The 22,007-nt window shown below is 41.4% G+C and overlaps 4 protein-coding genes across 5 annotated transcripts in view; 3 read left to right on the top strand and 1 right to left on the bottom strand.

The window, feature by feature from the left end:
* Positions 1-7,171, top strand: part of LOC118325740 — a 9,318-nt gene extending 2,147 nt beyond the window's left edge. Inside the window, exons 2-10 of the mRNA XM_035658530.1 lie at positions 232-839; positions 933-969; positions 1,247-1,320; positions 1,605-1,685; positions 1,862-1,921; positions 2,065-2,145; positions 2,699-4,601; positions 5,441-5,557; positions 6,171-7,171. Of these exons, the coding sequence (XP_035514423.1) occupies positions 294-839; positions 933-969; positions 1,247-1,320; positions 1,605-1,685; positions 1,862-1,921; positions 2,065-2,145; positions 2,699-4,601; positions 5,441-5,557; positions 6,171-6,403 (3,132 nt within the window). The 5' untranslated portion in view covers positions 232-293 and the 3' untranslated portion in view covers positions 6,404-7,171. The remainder of the gene's footprint in view (positions 1-231; positions 840-932; positions 970-1,246; positions 1,321-1,604; positions 1,686-1,861; positions 1,922-2,064; positions 2,146-2,698; positions 4,602-5,440; positions 5,558-6,170) is intronic.
* LOC118325739 (phospholipid-transporting ATPase ID-like) overlaps positions 1-22,007 on the bottom strand; it is a 204,037-nt gene that overhangs the window by 105,791 nt on the left and 76,239 nt on the right. The gene's annotated exons all lie outside the window — the stretch shown is intronic.
* On the top strand, positions 7,642-18,176 carry si:dkey-13n15.2 (protein transport protein Sec24C). Of its 2 annotated transcripts, none has more exons than XM_035658532.1 (21): positions 7,642-8,027; positions 8,443-9,108; positions 9,307-9,365; positions 9,630-9,677; positions 10,066-10,177; positions 10,418-10,545; positions 10,737-10,872; positions 11,488-11,597; positions 12,030-12,142; positions 12,286-12,474; positions 12,649-12,748; positions 12,912-13,016; positions 13,127-13,294; positions 13,753-13,849; positions 13,943-14,091; positions 14,382-14,520; positions 14,926-15,047; positions 15,213-15,392; positions 15,936-16,133; positions 16,614-16,703; positions 17,085-18,176. In XM_035658532.1, exons 2-21 carry the CDS (start codon positions 8,490-8,492, stop codon positions 17,223-17,225), a joined length of 3,003 nt encoding a protein of 1,000 aa, XP_035514425.1. In that variant the 5' UTR covers positions 7,642-8,027; positions 8,443-8,489; the 3' UTR covers positions 17,226-18,176. The 2 variants fall into 2 exon arrangements, with proteins under 2 accessions (XP_035514425.1, XP_035514424.1); XM_035658531.1 differs by having other exon boundaries at positions 7,643-7,930.
* LOC118325743 (calcium/calmodulin-dependent protein kinase type II subunit beta-like) overlaps positions 21,586-22,007 on the top strand; it is a gene marked incomplete in the record, with an annotated part of 68,785 nt that continues 68,363 nt past the window's right edge. Inside the window, 1 exon segment of the mRNA XM_035658533.1 lies at positions 21,586-21,881. Coding sequence (XP_035514426.1) covers positions 21,820-21,881 — 62 coding nt within the window.

Here is a 22,007-nt window from a genome sequence, read left to right as displayed (position 1 = left end):
CTGGAGCAATTTGGGGTTCAGTATCTTGCTCAAAGATACTTCGACAGGGATCGAACCAACCACCTTCAGCTGGCCCAATCTGTGTGATGTGAAAACTTATAAAGTAAAAGATCCAGCACATATACTCAGTTTATTACGTAATATTCCAGCTGAATCTTTATTTCTCTGTTGTGTCATCACTGCGTTCAGTATTGTTTACTGAACCACACACTCTCACCTCTTTTCTGCCAGACCCTGCCTCCAAGGAAATAAAAGAGTCTCCAAACAACCAGGTCTGGTGGTTATGGAGAATTATGGACAACCTGGCAGCAAATAAGAGCCACATACCCTGTCAGTCGTGGGCGGGCCAGAATGGCTGGTCCACAACTTCAACGCAAGGATCCCTCTTCAACCCGCTGGCCAGCTCTCAGCATCTCAGCCTGGGCTCGTCTTCTGACCAAAGACCCTCCTACAACCACCTGCAGGCGCCCAATCTGAGCTGTATGAACGACATGAGCACCTTATCATCCCCTCATCACTCTGCCCTGTACAAAGCCTCTCACATTAACAACAATTCGTCATCCACTACGCTGTTTGCAAACACTGCTATCCCGAGTTCTTCTCACAGTATTTCCTTCGCTCAGCAAAGCCCTCACACTTCATCAATGCTGTTAAATGCAAACCAAGGCATAAACATTCCCCAAACAAACCAAGTTCCACAGCCTTGTAGGCCCCAACATCTGCCACTCCTGCCACCCCATGACCATTACAAAGCATCAGTTCAACCTCCATTAACCAATCAGGGTTTACCAAACGGACTGCAGGATCTTCCCATTAGCCTGTCATCATGTGGACAACGTGTAAGTACATCTCAAGCTACTTTTGAAGGAGCGAATGTGGAGTTTATTGGTGTTTGTGGATACACTCACAGCCATGCTTCATCCACTTCTCAGGAGCAGCATCAGTGGATACCTTCCTCACACTGCAGGGGTAAGCTGCTCTTTGTTCCTTTGTGGTAATTTATGTAAACAACAGTGTGTTTAGTACATAAGCTGGTTGGTTCCTTATCCTGGATGTCCAAATCTTATTTATATCAATAGAAGCACCGTACAGGACAGTGCAATACATTTAAACTCTTCATCGTTAAAAAAATAACACCACAGATTACTCTCTTGTCCAAACAAGTGGTGAAGTTCAGATTCTAGTACTGTTGTATTTTGTCTCCAGTTTCCTTCTACATTGTCTAACTTACTTGTCTTTTCTTCAGGAGCCGTAAACGACTCTGATGCAACTGCTCATCCTAACAAAGAGTCATCGCAAGAGGGAAACATTAATCCACTGGTGAGGAAATTAACAGCAACAAAATGTATTACAGCAGAAAGGTTTGTTATTAGGTGGTAATTTTTAAACATTATGTTCACAAATAAAACAAAAGTGTTTGTCTACATCTATTTGTGCTTACAGAGGTTGTGCACATTTTAAGTCACTTTGAAAAGTAGCCTCTACCGAATGAATGTTTCTATTTGCTACCATCATGTGGACATTTCCAGTAGAGTTACAGAGCTGTGGAGTTTCATAGTAGATCTTTACGTTTTTCATTTTTTAAATTTTTTATCTTCTTTCAGGCCAGCAGTGAGGGACAGCGTTCACTACTTTTACATCAGCGTGCACAACTACTACAACAGCTGGCAGAGCTGGATAAACATGTAAGTGTGTTAAGGCATTCTTTTGTAATTGCAGGAGAGTATTATTTCTTTAGATAGTTGTTTCTCATTATTAATTTATAATTAATGATTTTAATTATAAATCTTTATTATAGAGATTATTAGAGATAATTCTGCACAGCTACTCCCTGTTGACTTCACTTTGTCCCCTCATTCAGCTGGAATCAATACCTCCAGATGACAGTAGTAATGGGCGGGCTCCACACACAGCTGTTCAGGTAGGTTACACATTTTGAGATGCTACAGTTTGATCTGAAGTACAACTATTACTATCTAAATTACATGCAAAACACAATACTGTTGTTTTCTTCACTTTAATGACCGCTCTTTTCATTTTTCTCTGCTTTGTTTTGTTTTTCAGCCACAGCCTGCAGTGGATTGTGATGACAAAGATGAGACCTGTGACGCACCAGATGATCCAATGTCTACAGCTGAATCTGTGGTAGTTACCTGTATTTTTGTCTTTGTATGCTAGTTTGTTTATTTAATAATTAAGAAAACAGTATGTTAGTTTTTAGTATTAGTATCAAGCAGCATATAATATCTTATATAATTAAATATTGTTGTGCAGACTTAGAGAGAATAAAAATAAGGCAAACAATAATTTAAATAAATATTGGACAGAAGTGGGCAAGTGAAGTGTTGACCAACAGAACATGACCATCGCATGCAGCTCATACCATCAATCAACTTAAACGCTGTGGTAATTTAAAGTTTCATAAGTGTCATATATATTATTATTATACAGTTTATTAGTGTCAAACATCACAGTGCAAGTGGTGCAAATTCAGCTAATTTACTATGGCAATAACTTCGATAAACATTTAAAATTTTATTTATTTATTTCCTAGGTAGGTCACTCTTGCTCCACATTGCGTCACTACAGTTGCTGTTATAACATAATAAAAATAGTAGAATTACATTTGCTACGATCACAGATTGTTATTGGCCAATTGATTTCCACATACAACAGTTTTTTCCTTCTTATGTTTCAGAAAAAGAAAGAAAAAAGAAAGAAAAGAAAAAACTCCTCAGCCGAGTCAGAGGACGACAGGGATCCTGATTACCTTCCTAATAATGATGATGAGCACTCTGATTACCCATCTGATCCTGACGGTGGCTTTTCGGATGGCTCTGATCACAGCAGGCCCTCAACACCCACTGATGAAACGCCTTCTCTGCCAGGGAAAAAAAGGGCTAAATCAGGGAGTTCTTCATGTGAAGCTGAAAGCGCCAGTCCTCCGAAACAGATACAAGCAAATAAGCAGAAGAAGTCAGAAACCGTAGTGCTGCCGACTTCAAATACTAAAATAAAACGTGTTTATGACAGGAGGAATTACTGCCCATTTTGTTCTAAGCCAATATCCAAAATGGCACGACATCTGGAGTCGATCCACAGCGACAAAAAAGAGGTTGCAGCCGCTTTTCAGTATCCCAAAAGTTCCAGAGAAAGACAAAAAATATGGAACAGACTAATAAATCAAGGAAACTTTGCTCATAATAAAAATGTCCTGAAATCCGGGAAGGGCCAGCTTGCTGTACGAAAAAGACCAAAGCACACTGGACAAGCCCAAGACTTTATTCACTGCCTTTACTGTCGAGGCCTTTATGTGAAGAACGCTTTGTACAGACACATGAGGCTGTGCCCAGAGAAAGCGAGGAATGGAAATGAATCAAAGATCGGAAGACCACGTATCGCATTGCGATGTGTGCTTGAAACTTCAGACGACCTTGACGTAACTGACGGTTTTAGGAGCGTTCTGGCACAGATGACCTACAACGATGTCACACGAGCTGTCATGGATGACAAGGTTATCTTGCAGTTTGGTGAACTCTTGTATAACCAGCACGGATCTGATGTGAGGAAGCACGACTACATAAGACAAAACCTTCGTCAGATGGCGAGACTTGTACTTGAAGCCCAGAAAGTAACTCCTCTGACGAAACTGGAGGACTTCTTTCTCCCTTCAAACTTCCCACATGTGGTGGCTGCAGTGAACGTCCTGGCAGGTTACAATCCAGAAACCAAATCTTACACCATTCCTTCCCTTGCCATCAAGCTTGGCTACCACCTACAGAAGACCTGTAGCATTGTTGAGGGTAACGCAGTTAAGTCCGGGGATGAACGTTTGGCAGAGGCTGCACGAAACTTCCTCTCTGTGTATCAGAAAAAATGGAACAAGTTGATTTCTTCGGGTGCATTAACGACACTCAGAAAGACTAAAATAAAAAAGGAGAAGAAGGTGCCGTTTGCTGAAGATGTAAAACGCCTGAACTTCTACATGGAGTACATTCATCCTCTCACTGAGGAAAAACTCAGAGACAGTCCCTCTTCAGAAAACTATGCCGCTCTGGCCAAGGTATTACTGGCTCGAACAATCATCTTCAACAGGAGAAGTGCCAGAGAGGTATCGTCGGTGCATCTAACAGCTTTTATGTCACGGAAAAAGTCAAGCGTGCAGACTGGCATGGACATTTCTGTGTCAGATTTGGAAAGAAGGATGTGTGGGCTCTTCACCAGAGTTGACATACGAGGAAAGTGTGGGAGAATGGTCCCTGTTTTACTAAAACCATCATTCGTGTCTTCCTTGGAGTTTCTCGTAGAAGTTCGCGAGACGTGTGGAGTCCCCAGTAAGAATCCTTACCTGTTCGGTCGACCAAGCTCGCTCTCTTCCTACAATGGGTCAGAGGCCCTCCAGAAATACGTCAAAGCATGTGGAGCTAAAAACCCTGAAGCGCTGACTTCACCAAAGATCAGGAAGCATTACACAACAATGCTACAGATGATGAACCTGGATGAAGATGAGGCTGACCAAATTTTAGGCCCAAATAATCAAGTCCGAAGGCTGCGACAGGACAGCAGCATGCACCTGGATGACGCCCAAATGGGGTCTGATGGTAAGACATTTGAGGATTAATTGTAAATGGCAGAGGGGAGTTTTACATAGGATTAGATTACAAAGGGGCTCAGTTTGTGATGAAGTGTGGCGTGAAGACCCTTGCGTTACCTGCATATGAGTCACAGAAGAAAATCCGTATTTGGGCAGCTGCACAGTTTTAACTTTACTGAAAACCCTGTGTATTGTGACCTGGACATTACCTGTAATATAGTTAGGTGTTTAATTGCTGATTTGCTGATGTCTAAACTTCTGCACACTGATCCAGGGACAGCGCCTATCACCAGCTTAGGAACAGTTAGACACTTTGTCCCACTGATTTGAGAATATCATAAAAAGCACGAGACACAGGACTTTTTATTGTGATCTTATGTTGAAAGCATTGTCTATGACCTAAACAGCTTTCTAAATCACCCATTGCAATCTACAGTTATATACTATAATTAAGAGCAACCACTTGCATACAAAATGAAGTTTAAATCATACATGCAGGAACCTGGACTATAGCTAAAGCTCAGTTTGGTATCTTTTTTTCTTAGTGTGTTGAATAGATTGTGTAAAATTACTTCTTTTAAATGACGTAAGGCAACTGGGTAGATATCCGTACTGAGAAGGTGAGTATCCTAGAAGGCCACTGAATGAATAATTGAATGGAGAAAGTCAGCTGGTGTAACAGTGGCACATGGTTACCACCAAATGGCCCTTGAAGCCTAAACTTGTCTGGGGGGTTACACTGTGGCTGTTTTACTTCTCTAGCTTTTCTGCAGTTATGTAGGTGTGTAAATGTGTATATGGGTAGGTGGGATATGTAATATAAGTCTCTTTTTGTCTTCCATACAGAGAGATTACAAACTGCATCAGGACAACTTGCATCATGGGATCACAGTGAGCATCCCAGTGCACACTATGGTGCTAACATGACTGTACCTTCAACATCTAGAAAATCAGGCAAAAAAGGTAATAGTGAACATTGATAGTTATTCTGTCCATTTTTATATCAGGGGCCACTTTGAGATTTTCTTTAATAAAAAAAATATTTCCCCACAGACATTCATATAAACCTATGTTAGATAAACAATAGAAGACTTCAAATGAAGACTCATTGAGAAGGCTGGCTAAGGGATAAAGAAATACAGTAACAGTGTTGTAGTATTCAGGGCTGCAGAGACACCTGGAGTCATTGCTGCCACCAGTTCTCAAAGCTGTCATGGTTTAAGTAAAATATTTTTTAGTTTTTTTTTTTTGTCAAGATGTTTATTTTATTTTTATGTCTTTTTAACACAACAGGTGTTACATGTGTAATGATTTCAAGTATTGCTTTTAAAATTAGCTAATTAATTTATTAATGTGTATGGTAATCCAACACTGATGCCCCAGCCCTAAGCTTCAACAGATGGGCCACACATTGCAGAATCATTCACGCAAATTAAAGTGCAGTTGAGGTAAAGAGTTATTCATTGTCCACCTCACTGTGCAAGCTTCATTTCAGGTCAAAACATAATTTTTTGTCATTTTTCAGAGTTTTTTTAAGTGATGACACAAGTTCACTCTTTTTCCTTTTACCCCACAGGCGCCCAAAGTCAGGGCAAACATAAATGGGACGAAGAAGAGGTTCTTGCTGTGGAAAGACACCTGATGAGTTTAATTCAGGGACACAAGGTGCCTCAGAAAAACGACTGCATTCAGTGTCTCGAGGCTGAGCCAGAAGCACTGAGGAACCGTTCATGGAAAGGTGTAAAGGACTACGTCAGAAACAGGATCACTGCCCTGAAAAGACAAAGCACAACTTCCAACAAAGAGTAACAGTGGAAACACTTGCCCTGGGCACTGGACATGTTCAGCAGTTTTAGATGTGCTGTTTTGTTGGTGCAAGTTTTCTCTCTACCATTTTATCGTCCTTCACCACCCTCTGTTTATCTTTGTTTAGGATCCATCTGTTCCTTTTACAACATTGTAAGTGTTTCCATTCAGTAAGATGGCCGAGAATAGACTGATATTTGATCATTTTTATGTTGGTGCTGTATGGTTTGCAGTTGTTGTCATTAATCATTTTAACTTGTATAATTACAGCATATTTTTCACTTTTCAGAGACAGCTCATACATACTGACGAATTATGCGTTATACAGACTCATCTGATGGTTAATTCTTACGTTTTTGGAGCTGTAAGTTAACTTCTGTGACTAAGTCATTTGGTATACTGTATTTTGTTTGACTTTGTCGACAATTTACCACAATTAAAGGTGCCAAGAATAATATTCTAGCAATTTATCTGTGAACAAAAATATTGGTTGCTTGTATTCCATTCATGAAATTGTTAACATGTATTTCAGAGATTTGTGCCCCGTCAGGCCTCATCTCTTGCATGCATGTATGAAAGAAAAACCCAAAGTCAGTGGTGGAAGATGTAATCAGATATTTGACTTGGTAGCAGTAACACATTCAAAAGTTTACTGATGTTAAAATACAAAAGTATTAGCAACACATTGTACTTCAACTATCAAAAGTATTCACAAGGCTGCAGAATTGCCCCGTGTTATACTGTCATATTCACTTTTTTTTTTATTACTAATGGCATGCATGCAGCATTTTAATGTTGTACTGTAGACTGTCAAAGTAAATTTTTCTACCTTATATGTTTAAATTTAATTTACATATTACAGTAATTTTTTGTTATGTTAGTCTTATCCTTATACAATTTTATATGCTTATTATTTTATAAACTTCTTTGTAAAAAGAGTTTTTAATCTAAAAGCAACTATAACTGTTACATAAATGTAGTGGAGTAAAAGCTACAATATTTCCCTGTGAAATGAGGAAAGTATAAAGTAACACAATGTAGTTACTCAAGTACAATACCTTAAAATTGTACTCGGGTAAATATCCTTTACCACCACTGAATGAAAACAGCAATTGAACTGTAATGTACTGAACTCTCAGTATAATGTATTTACTGATCTGATAGGTTGTAGCTTTTTAATTAGACATTTTTTAATGATCTTTTTTGTATCCAAGTGTCGCGGGCTTTTACTTTGAAAGGACAAGCGGAAATGCGTTACAGTGACAGATGGTAGCTTGAGGCTAACTGCTGCAAAGGAGTCAGTCGGGTTCATGGATGTAACCGGTTGTGTTGTGGTCTAAAATCATAAAGTTAATCATGTAACAGTTAGTTATCTTTGAATGGTATGTTATTATAACGCAAAGACGAGCCAATAATTAATGTGAGTCAGTCTCAGTGTTTGTCGCAGAGGGGAAATGTTGACGCTAACGTTAGTAACATTGAACAAGTGCGGCCGCACGCAAAGCGCCTGTTTCCATTGATGTCCAAAAGGTATCGACTCTAATCTTTTATTGCCTAAAATAACATTGTTCCTTCAGATTCAGCTCTTAATATCAGCCTGGTCGTTTATGTGGAGCAGCTGGCAGCAGTAAGTCCATGTCGAGCCCGTTCACATCCATGTCTGTGTCTGTGGTTGCTCGCTATTATTATTAACCTGACGTTAGTTACGTTACATAATAATAATAATAAATAACTTACAGTAACGTTGAACTAGTCAAATAAGCTAGTTAATTAGCGTTAATTGTCATTTTCGACGTTATGTTCTCATAGTCATGCGTTTCGATAGTGTAACGTTATTCAGCTTCGTTAACCTGCTGAGAGTCAGAGTCACAGGACGTTTTTAAAGATGAGCAATGAAACAGAACAGCTCATTTGTGTAGTTATGTGTTGCAGGTAGACTAAAGCTATCTGCAGTAAGCTTTATTCAGCCTGTCTCAGACCATAACTGAGGATCCCATCACGACCCTCAGCATCAGCTCTGCATGTCTGTGTTTCCTCGCTAGGTCCCGCCTCCAAGGAGAAACACACCAATCAGTGATGGTTATGGAGGATGATGGACGTCCCGACAGCCAATCAGAGCCAGACACCCTGTCAGCCGTGGGCAGGCCAGAACGGCTGGTCCCCGGCTTCACCTCCAGGACCCCCCTGCAACCCTCTGCCCAGCTTCCAGCACCTCAGCCTGGGCTCGCCATCTGACCAGAGACCCTGCTACGACCACCTGCAGCCATCCAACCGGGGCTGCCACAGCGACACAAACGACGCCCATCACAGCACACTGTATGCTCATAACGCAAGTCAGGGTGTGCAGCGAATCGTTCCTGATGCATCCGTGGCTCCAGCTGCAAGCCAAGGAAGAAATATACCTCCATGTTCTCTGCCTCTTATTAATCAAGGGACGCAGCCTTGCACGCCACTGCAAATGCCATTTTACTCCCCTTACAGCCCATACCAGCCCCCGCACACACACCAGGGTTTACTGAATGGACTTCAGTCACCACATCAGAAACATCTGCCCGTCAGCTCCCCGTCATTCAGACAGTGTGTAAACCAGAGTCCGCAGTGCACAGCTCAGCCTGCGTTTGAGAGGGCCAATGTGGAGTCCCCCGTTGTATCGGCCCACAGTCCTGCCTCACACACCTCTCCCGTCCAACAGTACACACACTGTAGAGGTAGGGTTGTTTCTAAATGAGCACGACATGCTTACGTGTATGTTTCAAATTCAATGAACCAGCAACATCAGTGAAATTGAGAAAATAAGTAACTTCAGCTGCAGTAAACAGTTTAATAGAGCACCACAGGTTTATAACACTGTCTGGATCTTCCCTCCATCGTCTCCCTCAGTGTGTAACTCTTCTGTTTCTCCTCAGGAACCATCAGTGAGTTTGTTCCCAGTGCGGCGGCACAGGACACAAGCAGCACGCCACAGGTGGGGAAATATACTAACAGCATTAAAACTCTTTCATGTAGAGACGTTTTGAGATTTCTGACGCGATGTATCCGCTGATTATTTTCTCTATTAAATAAAAATGCATTTTCATTTCTGTTTTCATCCCTCAGAATCAAAAGACGTCGGGCTTGTTAGACTCAAGATTAATAATCTGATAGAATATAAAGTCTAGAAAAACAACATTTTGTGTTTTATAATAATGCCAAGGTTTGAGAGTGAGTCATAAAACTCTTCTCTCTGCAGTCTCCGGAGTCTCGTTACGGTCTGGACCCAGAGCTCCTGCCCAGTGCGGTCAGTTCTTTCATTCTCTCTCTTGTTTCTCTCTTAACATCTTTTCTTGACTGAATTCTGCAGCGGACTATGAAAGACTGTTTACTGCCCGCCATGTTTCGGGTTTTTAAACACATCATGAAGCTTTGCATCGTACGCCTCCGATGTGTGTGTTGCCTTGTACAGTCTGTCTTTAAGAAAACTACCAGATGTCTGATATACTGTGTTTCTTTGGCAATGAGCTCCTTCTAGGACTGTTTGGTTACATATGTTTTATACACTGGATGTAACTATTGTATGAATATAGATATTTTATTAGAGATCCTCCGTCTATTTGGACACAGTGTAGTGTTTCCATAGTCTTGCTGATTGCTAAGGTTACACCTGTGTCTCTCTCTATCTGTCTCAGGTGAAGGTGATTGCAGAGGACAAGGCGGAGTGGGAGGGCAAGGTCTTCGTCTCAGAGCCTTTTTCCCGTCTTCCTCCTCTGGCAACTACTTCGTGTATCATAGAGGACAGGGGTAAATGCACACAACACCATCAACATGACTTACAGCGTATGGTATGCCTGAAATTCAAGTAACTTTTATTCATTCACAGTGAATGTTTTTAATATAAATCATTTTAATTTCTGAATTTCAAAGATGATATGTTGATCAGTCAGTTTTCTCTCCCTCCAACCCTTCTGGTCACTGTATTAAGTTTCACAGTATTTCCATTCCGTTCATGTCACTCCTGACCTTGTCTGTGTTGAACTCTAGGTAATGCGAGTCCTTTCGCCATCCGCTCCACCTCGTACTGCGTGCCCTGTGAAGGTCAGACTGCCCTGTTGAGCCGTCTGCCGCTGGGAGCTCTGGTCAGCCCACTGGCAAAACAAAATGCTGGAGAGGTCAGTTTTATGGCTGCTCTGCTTATTCTGCTATTTATTAAAAATAGATGTGAGCAATACAAAAGTAATGGCAGCAACAAAACACTTGAATTTTATAATGCTACAGTTGCTATGGTGCAGTTTAACGTGAAGGTTTTGCTGGAAATTAAAAACACGTGTATTTAATGTGTTAATGTGTGTGTTGCCTCTAGAACGCCCTGCCAGTGTGCAAAGAGCCAGAGTGTGTTATGGGCTGTGGTTGGTGCGGAGCATCCATGTGCCCGGCGATGGGCTGGCAGGACTGCGGTCAGAGGTTTTACTGCCCCTTCTGTGGTAAACTCAGCGAAGGTAAGATTTAACATTCAGCATCTAAACATACGGGTGATGTAGTCGGGGTTCAGTGTCTGTTTGACGCCACAAGTATGATCTCTCTAATACCAAACTTTATTTATATAGCACATTTCATACAAAAAGACACAAACAAAACAGATGCAAAAATAGGGACATTAAAACATAGCAGAAAGAGCATTGTTTCCACAGTGATGTAAATGTATTGTTGATCAACTGTGTAAAAAGTGCTCAGAAGGGATATTTTTACTTAAACATGTAAAGAAATAGTGAAGACAACGTGTCACAAGTCTCTAGAGTTCAAATGAACTGAATGAACTAAACAAGGTTTTGTTTGACAAACTGTCCAAAAAAACATAATATTTAGTTTACTATCATAAAACTCTAAGAAACCATCAAATATTTACAATGTGAGATGATGAAACCTGTGCCTTTTGCACTTTTGCTAAAAAATAAATAAATACAACTAACTATTAAAATGAGCGGCCATTGTCGTTATCAACTAAATGCCATTAACTGACAACGACTCAGCCGATCCACAGAATCAATAACACAGAATCAATGTTGCTTACTTTGCACGCAGCAACAGTTTTTCTCTCCTCTCTTGTCTCTCAGTGCCGTGGCAACACTACCAGCCCACCAAAGGGGTGGAGGGGGTTCGGGTGGATAATGAAAAGAGGCCAGAACTCAGTATGGGATCGTACGAGATACTTAATTCTCTGAAGGTTAGTTTCACCTTCTACAGTTGTCATTAGGGCTTATTGAATTAGTTTTTAATTGGAAACCCCCATTTGTCATGATTTCTGTTACCTCATATAATTCAACTAATATATCTAATTTATAAATTAAAAGGATTAATTAATAGCATTTATGAAGCAGTAAAAGAAGCATTTGTTGATTCTTGCTTCTCAGATGTGAAAAGCCCAAATTAATATTTGGGCTGTGGATCAAACAACAAAGTCAATTTGAAAAACTTATGAAGGGGATTGTTTCTCTTTTCTGACATTTATCAACCACAATTATATATATATATATTAATTTAGTAATGGACGAAAAAATGTAGAGATTATCGTTACAGCCATAATTAGTTGTAGAGTAGGATATGTGTTTATAGAAAGATGCCGTTTGTGTGTGTAAACTGTTGTACTTTATCTCAGGGTGAGCCGGCTGCACTGCTTCTAGCCATAGATGTGTCTGCCTCAGCACTGAGAGGAGGACATTTGGAGTTTGCAGCACAACAAATCCTTACTTTGCTGACCTCTCTGAAGAGGTAAAGCACACTCCCACCTAATTATATATTCACACACTCTTTCACTGCATGCTCAGTAATATCCCTGTGCAGGTTTGGAAATGCTGGCAAAGGGGTGGCATTGATCTTGTTTCCAGCTAACAAGTTTCATCTTATTCATGTAGGGAGGATGGCGAGTCCTCGTCAGACGTTCGAGTTGGTTTGATGACGTATGACAGCAAGATCCACCTGTACGACCTCAGCCCCGCCCTGTCCCGCCCACACATGCTGGTCATCACAGAGACAGAAGACCTGCAGCTTCCTGTGAGGGAGGGGCTTCTGGTGTCCCTACAAGACTGTATAGACAGTATTGAAGGTAACAGACGTGTTCACTGCTCCATTTTGAAAGTTCCACTTTAAACAAGTCCAGAAGCTGGATGGGACGATGCAGAAATGGACACTACCAGAAGATTCTGTCTGTGCCCAGAGTGTAACTTTGTCACTTTGTATTTCTTTGGTGATCATTATCTGTCTGTTGTCTGTGTGTGCAGTGTGCTGCAGCTTGTTCCTCAGTTCAGTTCAGAGTGTGATGACTCAAGCGGAGTTCCCATGGAGCTGCCTGTCAAAGCAGGGCTAGCTGTACTGCAGGTCAGTCATCACTGCACACACCTCACTGTTACGGCAAGTTTGTTATGTATTTATTGTACAAGCTGTCAATGATCAGTGTTGCTTTACCACATTAACTGCATCCTCTCTCAACAGCTGACAGTGTCACGATATAATTTAAAGACTTGATTTTGTTTGTTTCCAGGCCCTAGGTTGTCCTGGCAAGCTGCTGATCTTCCATACTGCCCCTCTGATAGAGATGGGACACACAAACTCACCCTCAGGGTTCTTTGGCTCAAACAAACCAAAGGTACTTAAGTTGTTCTGCCCTGTAGCTGACCTTCCTGTACAGATGGGCATATGAAGAGAGTTTCATGGCTGCATGGTTGCAATAATTCCCTCTCCTTTTGTTTTTCCCAGTCCGTCTTTCAGCCGTCAGAGCAAGCTGTCTCATTGGCCAAGGAGTGCGTCAGTCAGGGCTGCGGCGTTCACCTGTTTGTCCTCTCCCAGCAGGACGTAGGCGGGGCTTGGCCAGGACACATTCCATATCTAACAGGTGGAGCGCTGCACACCTACAGCCACCTCCAGGTATATCAACAGCTCATAGCACTGGAAATGGGGTAAAATGAACTACATAAAGAAGCAATCTAATTTTAGTAATTGATGAGCCATTGTGTTGAAGAAAATGTTGACATTTTGGGAAATTTAGAGGAGAAGATTTCTACCACTGTGATTTCTGTCTGCTAACTTTAGGGCTACAAAAATAAGTTAAAATACACAACTGACAGCTGTTTTTAGCTTTTAGCTTTGCAAAGAGTTGCCGTCCAGAACTTGCTATAAATACATTTAGCAAACTGTTGGTGATTAGCTTTCTGTTGATTTATGTTGCACTGAATATGGCTAATTATTCAGCTTCTATCAGCACTTTGTAATGGCCAATAGAGCAACATGGAAGCAGTGTTTTTAGCTGCATTTAGCTGCATTGCTTTGCACACAGATGAGTTAGAAGTCCCAATGTAAACTGGTATTTTAAATTTCCACTACAGGGAGAATTGGACAGAGAGCGTTTCTGCACCGATCTAAAGACGACTGTAGAGACGTACACAGGCTACAAGGCTGAGCTCAGGATTTTTGTCAGCAAAGGTGAGATTCTTTTTATTTGTGTGAGTGTGTGATTATTCAGCCACTGCCCTTTACAAGTACGTGTGATTCCACTATTTGTACCTGTCTCACCAGATTTGCGTGTGTCTGGCTGTTACGGACTTTTTATCCCTGGGCCTAACCCAGGCCACGTCACTATGGCAACTCTTGATTGCTTTACAACACTGGCTGTGGAGCTGGCACACACCAGAGCTCTGGATGAGACCAGAGGTGTCGCCATACAGGTGGGTTCATGATCATTATTAGATCAGAAATGGGTTGAATTTAGAGACCTGGCACTTTTATTGTCGTTTATTTCATCCAGATCCTTCTGTTAGCTGAGATTTAATTGAATCTGAATACATTTTATATATAATTTGATAAAAAAAAGACATCAGTTGTTAATAAAACAAGTCCAGAGTAAATCTGTTGATTTTAGAAATACTATGATGCCCCATTTGCAGCTTGCCAACAGACTAAATATTCCCTTAAACTTTTGTCAAACCGTAATCCTCCCTCTCTTCCTGTTTGTCAGGCTGTATTATCTTACAGCACACAGACCGGGGACAGGAGGACCAGAGTTCACACTCTGACCCTGCGATGCTCACGTCAGCTGCAGGACGCTTTCCGGCAGTACCAGGCCCAAACACTACTCACCTTCTACTGCAAAAAGAGTGAGAACATCTTCTACTATAGATCAGTGCATCATGTAGATCTTCTTCTGTAAATAAAATGCAATGCTTATCAGCACCAGTTCAGTTGTAAATAGCTAAATAATTGGGAATTTGGGAAAAATAGCGTAAACGTTTATAAATTAATAAACCCTTATGAGAAAGTAGGCAGTCCAATAATCTGCACTGAACCCTCTGTAATACTGTCAGAGATCATTATCTTATACAGTACAGTGAAATAACATTAGCATAATGTTAATTAACATAATATTAGTGCGCAAGTTCACAAAGTATCAGGATATCAAAGTATAAATAACGTTGAATGCAGTGTAAAAAAAATGTGAAAAAAATGTATTTTCAACTGTCACGTAAGACAACATTAAGTTGTGTTTTGGTGTTTCTGTGTAGTTTACTGTGCAGTGTTGGAGCGCCCTCTACAGGAGCTGAGGGAGGAACTGCAGACGGAGGTAACAGAAGCATTGGCGTCCTACCGCAAACACTGCTGCTCTGCCTCAGTGTCTGCTGGACAGGTGAGGTTTGGAAACATGAAATATACTCATAACTATAAATGCTGGTTCAGTTATTGTAGAGTCTTTATGTTAGTCCTTTATTTATTTTTTACTTAACCTCCCACCCTGAGACATCATCCTTCTCTTTTTATTAACTACTGTACTCTGTGTGTGTGTGTCCTGTAGCTGGTCCTCCCTCAGTACCTGCGAGCTCTTCCTGTTTACATCAACAGTCTGAGGAAGAGCGAGGTGCTTCTGCCGGGCCTCAGGAGCTCCATCCACCAGCGGCTGCAGCAGCGCTGCCAGGTGCTCAGGATGGACACCCGCGGCACCTCCACACACTTCTACCCTCTGCTGCTGCCTCTGGTCAGTACCATCAACACATGGGAGTTTGTCTTGACCAGAGTGAGGCTGAAGTTCTGCACTAGAGGACAGAATATTGAATACTAACCAAAAATACTAACTGTGGCAGTCAAAAACCCACACACAAACCCTTTTATCACAACTGCTGTTTGGGAGGTATCAATAAACATAACTTAGCTTTAGCTGACTGTCGTCTACTGTCACTTAACATGAAATAACTTCTAAAAAGTGGCAATAATTCTTTGTGGTCATAAGTCAAATGGTCCTGAAGAGTAGCAGCAGGTTTATATGAGAGATGCACTGGGCTACTGTAGAAACATGCTGGTTCAAAAGCATAAAGCACTTACTTTAATGGTAAAACAAAGTTTCTCCAGCACTGCTTTAGTGTTGTCCTTGACCTGTATTTATACTAATCAAACTTTGAACACTACCAGTAAAGGGTGACTGTCACTTCATTAACAGAGCAGACTCAGCAGCATTATAGTTGTTCTTGTCTTTGTGGTTTTGGTACTTATCATCACATTTTCTCTTATTTTTCACCTGCAGGCGCTGTCAGTTGACAGCTCCAGCTCTCCAAACCCAGAGGAGGCGCTGCGCTGCTGTGCCGCCAGCCTGGAGCCCAGAGGTCTATATTTGGTCCATGCACCCCTCACCTTGCTGCTCTGGGTGGGCGCCCAAGTCCCAGCATGCACCCTGGTCGAGCTCTTCAACACCAGCTGTTTCTCCTCACTGCCCTCTGGAGAGGTAAGAGGTTCAATGGATGCAGGTGTAGACACAATGCTGATACAGCAGAGCTGCATCCACAACAAAAGATGTATCCTCGTTACAGTGAGTATATCCACCAAATTAAAACAGTTCTAATCATTCAGAATGGGTTAGAATTTTTTTTGCAAGACTTTTCATTCACGATGCATGTAAAAATGAAATGTCTTCTAATTGGCCACATCCACTTGTAAAGGTTCAATTTAAAAAACATTAAAAGAATAAGAGTAATAAGCACATACAGCTATAAACAGTATTTTATAAAGTGTGTACGTAATTTTAAGAGAAACTTATTGAGAAGAGAGGAACAGGGAGTTGGGAATGGTTGGAAGGTGATGAATAAAAAGAACTAGTTTAATAGAAGAAGACTCATAATATTATGTTTATGACACTGATTTTACCCAGCGGGCTCTACAGACACCCTGTTTACTGTCTGTTTCTGATGCTTTTGTGTTCCTTCAGACCAAGCTACCAGTTCTTGAAAACCCTCTGTCCATCAGTGTTCGATCCCTCATCAACTCACTGAACGCTGAGGCATCTTGTGCCCGCAAGGTGAGCCGCTGCTGAGCGTCCTGCTGCAGCTGCAGCCAACTTCTGTGGCCTTACTGTATATTACACAGTCGCTGTCTCAGTATGTGAGGTTGATTAATATCTCCTCTGTATCCACTTCTCCTTTATGTCGTGTCAGATTTATTGTACATTTGAGCTGTTGTATAATCTTTATTTTAGTCATTTTACTTTGTCAGCTAGTTGTCAGAATATCAATAATCTCAGACCTGTTACAGCATTATTATTTTTAACCTGTCAAAATGTATCATTTCATTTATCTAGAAGGCAATTCAGACAATCCTGAAAGAGCTGTAATAATGAAATTCAGTGAACCAGTAGTGGGTGTTGATGGATGCCACTGATGAGACTGTTTCTCTGTCTCAGCTGTGGGTGGTGAAGCAGGGTGACGCCTGCGAGGAGGCCCTGCAACGCCACCTGGTGGAGGACAAGAGTCCCAACGGAGGAGCGTCCTATGCAGACTTCCTCTACCATCTCCACGTCAACTCTGTCAGGCTTCTGCAGTGACTTAACACACACACACACACACACACACACACACACACACACACACACACTCGTACATTTTCTGACCTCTGGGTGCATTACCGTCTATAAAAGATGTCACTGCAGCGTATTTGCCTCAAATAACTAGACATTATTATGATGTGGAAATATGAAAGGCCTGTTGTCAGGCAGTGCATAGGGACATTTTATCATTTTACTCATTTAATGACTGTGACGTGTGTGTGTGTGCTGTGTTGAATGTGATCCATGCTGTTCTGAAAATATGTTTATGATGTTAATTTATTCCTGTGTGTCCTGAGTTTTGCGTGTATTGTTGTGTGTGGTTGTGTGTGTGTGTGTGTGTGTGTGTGAGGTGCCCACAGTGTGTTCTGTGTGCACAATATCATGAATAAATAAAGCATTTAATTGAACCTTGATTAAAGTTTCTTCCAGTTTAAGGAGAGCAGACTTTTCAGTGAACGTCAGTAGAAGCAGTGAAGTTGTATCTTAGACGTCGTCCTGTCACATCTGATGAAGACGTGACTCAGGAAGCCAAAAGGGCAACTGTCTAATGAGTCCAAGTGGATAATCAAACGAACTAACAACATTGTAATTATGTTGCTGCAAGGGTGTGAAGCACTCAAACATGTGGCTGTATCAGGGGAGGGGGGTTTGGTGTCAGTGGTATTTTTTCACATTTGATTGCCCAAACCATCCAACAACATCACAAAGAGTCTACAGCCAGGGCGGCGTCTCCGTGAGGTTGTTTGAACACAGTGGTGCTCTGAGCTGAATGCTAGCACGTATTAGTTTGGTGTATTGGCACTAGTACACAAAGTACTAGGGATGTACTGTCAAGTCAGGTTTTTTTCAGATCCGAGTCCTTGAATACAGGGTATCTGCCTAAACTGGATCCGATCCAATGCTTGTATTTACACAAATGTTCATTAAAGTCCCCCAACCACTCAAAAATGTGTTGTTTTTTTTCTGTTGGATGTTTGAAGCCTCACCGTGCAGAATGACGTACGTGCAGTTTGACACTAGAAGGTTGTTTTCACATTCATCTGCTGGAAGTTCCTCTGTGCTCATTGAAAATCAGATTGTAATGGGGCATGAATTCTTATTTTTACAAGCTACATTATTTGATCCAAATGCTGAAGGTCTTGATTCATATTGGCCCTGAAGAGATCTGCTAGAGAGGGGACGTATCACTCTGTTGGAGATGTTGGGACTACCAGTCCACTTGCGTTGTACAGTGGTGTTCTTTGAATATTTGCAGAGAGCAAACAAACCAGACAACAGCCAGGCGTAATTTGTTCTGCCATCAACCTACTCGCAGAATGAACCTTTATTAGTGACAGCTAATGTGACCTGCTGCCGCTGTTTGTCATTTAAACCGGTGAAAGAAGCAGTCAGCGCTGCCTGAAATGAGGAGCTATAGCTGAATGTGTTACACTCTGCTCTATGCTCATATGAGCACAGATAACAGCTTCGTTACTGTCGGAGATTAGCTGATCTGTGTATTTTGCCCACGCTGATGGAGAATATTGTCGATCACTGGTACCATCTAATAACTGGTCACATACACATACTCTTCTCTGTCATTCAGATATTGATCCATTGAAATATGTCCAGATCTGCACTGATACCAAACGTCAGGCTCACCTCAGTACGACCTTACACAGTGCAGGTGTTTGGTCAGAAATCAGAGTGACGTTGACCACATGATGGCGCTAGAGAAAATATTTAGGATCATGAGCATAGTTGTTGAGACATTTTACTCAAAAGCACAAATGTGGGGCGCTCAAATAGCGCACAGCGGCCACGGGTTCGAATCCAACCTGTGGCCCTTCGCTGCGTGTCATCCCCCCGTCTCTCTCCCACCTTTCAAACAAACAAAAACACCCCAACAAATGTGAACCTTGTGGACCAAACAAACAAACAAACCAATTCCTGCAGGAAAAGAGAATGAAGTTGATTAAATGTAACCATCTCTAACTGAATTACAGTTCATCTCCTCTGAACTCTGATCTCACAGCCTTTATTTTTGGATTCAGTCACTTTCTTCTGCTTTCCAGATTCGCAGTATTTAGCTTCATAGTCATTGTGAAGAAAAAGACAAACAGAACATTCACACTTGTTTGTGTACTTGTTGTTGGCAGTGTGAATTTGTATCCTAAAGCATTTTGGATGCTGCCCAGTTAGATTCTGGTGGGATCACACAGACTGAGAGGATGTGGGCTGCTGGTTAAACTGCATGCACTCTTTGTTTGACCGTTAACTTAAAGCAAAGAGAAACACATGTTTCTTTTTTGTCTGGAGGAATTTAAAATACGGATGAAAGAGATCAAATGAATGATGAGAGAGCATGTCAGTGTAACACTTCAGTACATTTGGAGAGACGAAGAGGAGTTTACGTTGTACGATTACACACATTTGACACATGTTGGGTTGATTGAAGTATTTGATTAAAATAACAAATTAGACGAAAATATTATAAATTTAAATACAAGTAATTATTGAACATTATAAAACCGTCAAAAAAGTGAAAGATCTTTTGGTTCTAGGTCGGTGGCTTGTCCACATGTCTTAGGTTGGTGGGGTTCTGTTGGGGAATAACATTTGGACTCTGAGTTTAGTATTTTTAATGGCACTAAGTAAAATTACAAACAGCAAAAATAAATGTTGCATTGTGACAAAGATTGTTTACACATTACATGTTGCAGTACACAGAATGTAATCAACCGGCATCTGCACATTTATCATGCAATGAAAGCCAGCTGCTTTGTATCTAATACCTGCAGTATTTCTCCACAGCCTAACACACTGTTAGTGTCTCTTATTGCTGCTGTCACTCTGAATTATGTCTTCCTATAAACTAAGTTCAGGGATAATATCAATCTTTCTGTATTGTTTTGAGGATTAAACCGTGAAACGCTTCACATCGTCCTGTTTGAATCCTCACAAACGCATGCATTTACAACACACATGGCGGCACGTTTTGAAGGCACTAACCAGCTCTCTCATATTTGCCCCTATTTGGAAATACGCACCGTGCAGGCGGGAAGTGTGTTCGATTACGTTGCCGCGCTGTGCCGTTGCGGGCCGTGTGCACCAGAGGGCGGCACAGAGCCACTCCTGCACCGCCGCTCAGTGGGACTCAGGACTGTGTCAAGTTAGTCGGACTCAGCGCAAGACCGGAAGATACCTTCAAAATAAACTGAAGATAAATTCCAGATGATCCCAGTTAGAAAAGGCGGGTAAACGTGACGACCTCCAGTCAGTGATAATTGTAAAGCTAAATAAATAAACATTCCCACATTTTATATGTACAGTTGTAGACTGTAAAGACCCTATATCATTATTTAGTAGTCCTACTCCATATGAAAACTGTGCTGAGATTACTTTGGTGCCGATTTGGCGACATACACATTAAACTGATTGGAAGATAAAGTTGTGTAGGTATTTGATTTTGCGAACCCAACTGACTGCAGATTTGTTTGTAAAATAGCATGTGCACTCTTCTCCAAGAAACTTCTCAAACGTGAAAAGAAGTTACAGTTGTAATTGTTTAAAATGGTCACATACGTTAACCTTAATTTGATAAATGAATCCTCTCTTAGGGTTTGCTTTGTTAACCAGCTAATCCCCTGAAGTAGGTTAGCCAGTGTTCTATCGCTAGTGTCTGGTAGGTAAAACACGTCTCTTTCTAAGTGTAGACGAAAACATTAAAATTTTCTATGATTCAGGTGATTATGACACAATGCAAAAGAACCTATGAAGATTTTATATCCTTATTTCCAATGTTTACACACTGGACCTTTAATGGAGCATCTGCATTTATTACAATGGGGTGAAAACAATAGGCTGTAGTTGGATCTGTCAGCAGTGGTTACTTACACAACAACTATTTACACAACTTATTATTCTGCAGGATCCTTTTTAGGGATTTCCAATTAAATAATAATAATAAAATGATCAGAATCAATAGACAGCAGCCATTTTGACTAGTTGAACTAAGAGTGTAAACACAGGTGTTACTAATGATACTAATTCAGCTTCTGTTACAGTTACAGCCAACAGAGTCTGTTGTGTATGTTGCCCATTGACAGTATGTATAGATGTTGGCTCACTGGAAAGACTCTGCTACACTAAATGCAACCTTAATAAGTATAATTGGTAACACCCGTGATTACCCTGTTATGTCTTGTTAAATTAAGAGTTTATTCCACAAAATATGCGGACATTGCATTTATAAAAAAACGGCGCGGTTTATTCAAGTCGTGAAAATCAACATTTTAATGGCGAAGCTGCGTTTTATTCTGGAAATCCCAGCAGGAAGTCGCTCTCCTGCGGTCAGACAGCTTGATTGAGGCTCGGTGGAGCAGAGCGCGGTAGCTGTCAGATAGAGGAGAGAGACCCAGAGAGTGAACACCCACCCTGCTCGCTTCGTCTGTCCGTATCAAACCCTCCTTCAACAAGGCACCTCACCGCTCCGACGGCCGTCTAGCTGCTGGGCGGACCTTTATTTTAAACGCACATTTAGCGCAAAATAACCGCATTTCCCCCCCGGAGCTGTCAAAAGTAGCGAAGAAGCGAGAGACAGGAGAGCGACATGGCCACGACAACCTGTACGCGATTCACAGACGAATATCAGCTATACGAGGAGCTGGGGAAGTGAGTATCCGGGGGGGTTAATGTGTTTGTGTCGGGGGGGTTTGTGTGCCTTGTTGTTCAGTGTATTGTGGATGAAAGGTTTCCAGGCAGTGCAGAGCAGAGCTGTACGTACGTGTGTGTGTGTGT

Source organism: Morone saxatilis, unplaced genomic scaffold (assembly GCF_004916995.1).
Source record: "Morone saxatilis isolate NCDOM2014 unplaced genomic scaffold, NCSU_SB_2.0 Contig16, whole genome shotgun sequence".
Classification (NCBI taxonomy): domain Eukaryota; kingdom Metazoa; phylum Chordata; class Actinopteri; family Moronidae; genus Morone; species Morone saxatilis.
This window is presented reverse-complemented; position numbering and strand designations above follow the sequence as displayed.

Bases quoted from the DNA above. Each gene is read 5' to 3' on its own strand.
- si:dkey-13n15.2 (XM_035658532.1), top strand. From the start codon at position 8,490: ATGATGGACGTCCCGACAGCCAATCAGAGCCAGACACCCTGTCAGCCG. The intron at 9,109-9,306 runs GTAGGGTTGTTT...GTTTCTCCTCAG, and splicing joins ACAGTACACACACTGTAGAG to GAACCATCAGTGAGTTTGTT. The intron at 13,850-13,942 runs GTGAGATTCTTT...CTGTCTCACCAG, and splicing joins CAGGATTTTTGTCAGCAAAG to ATTTGCGTGTGTCTGGCTGT.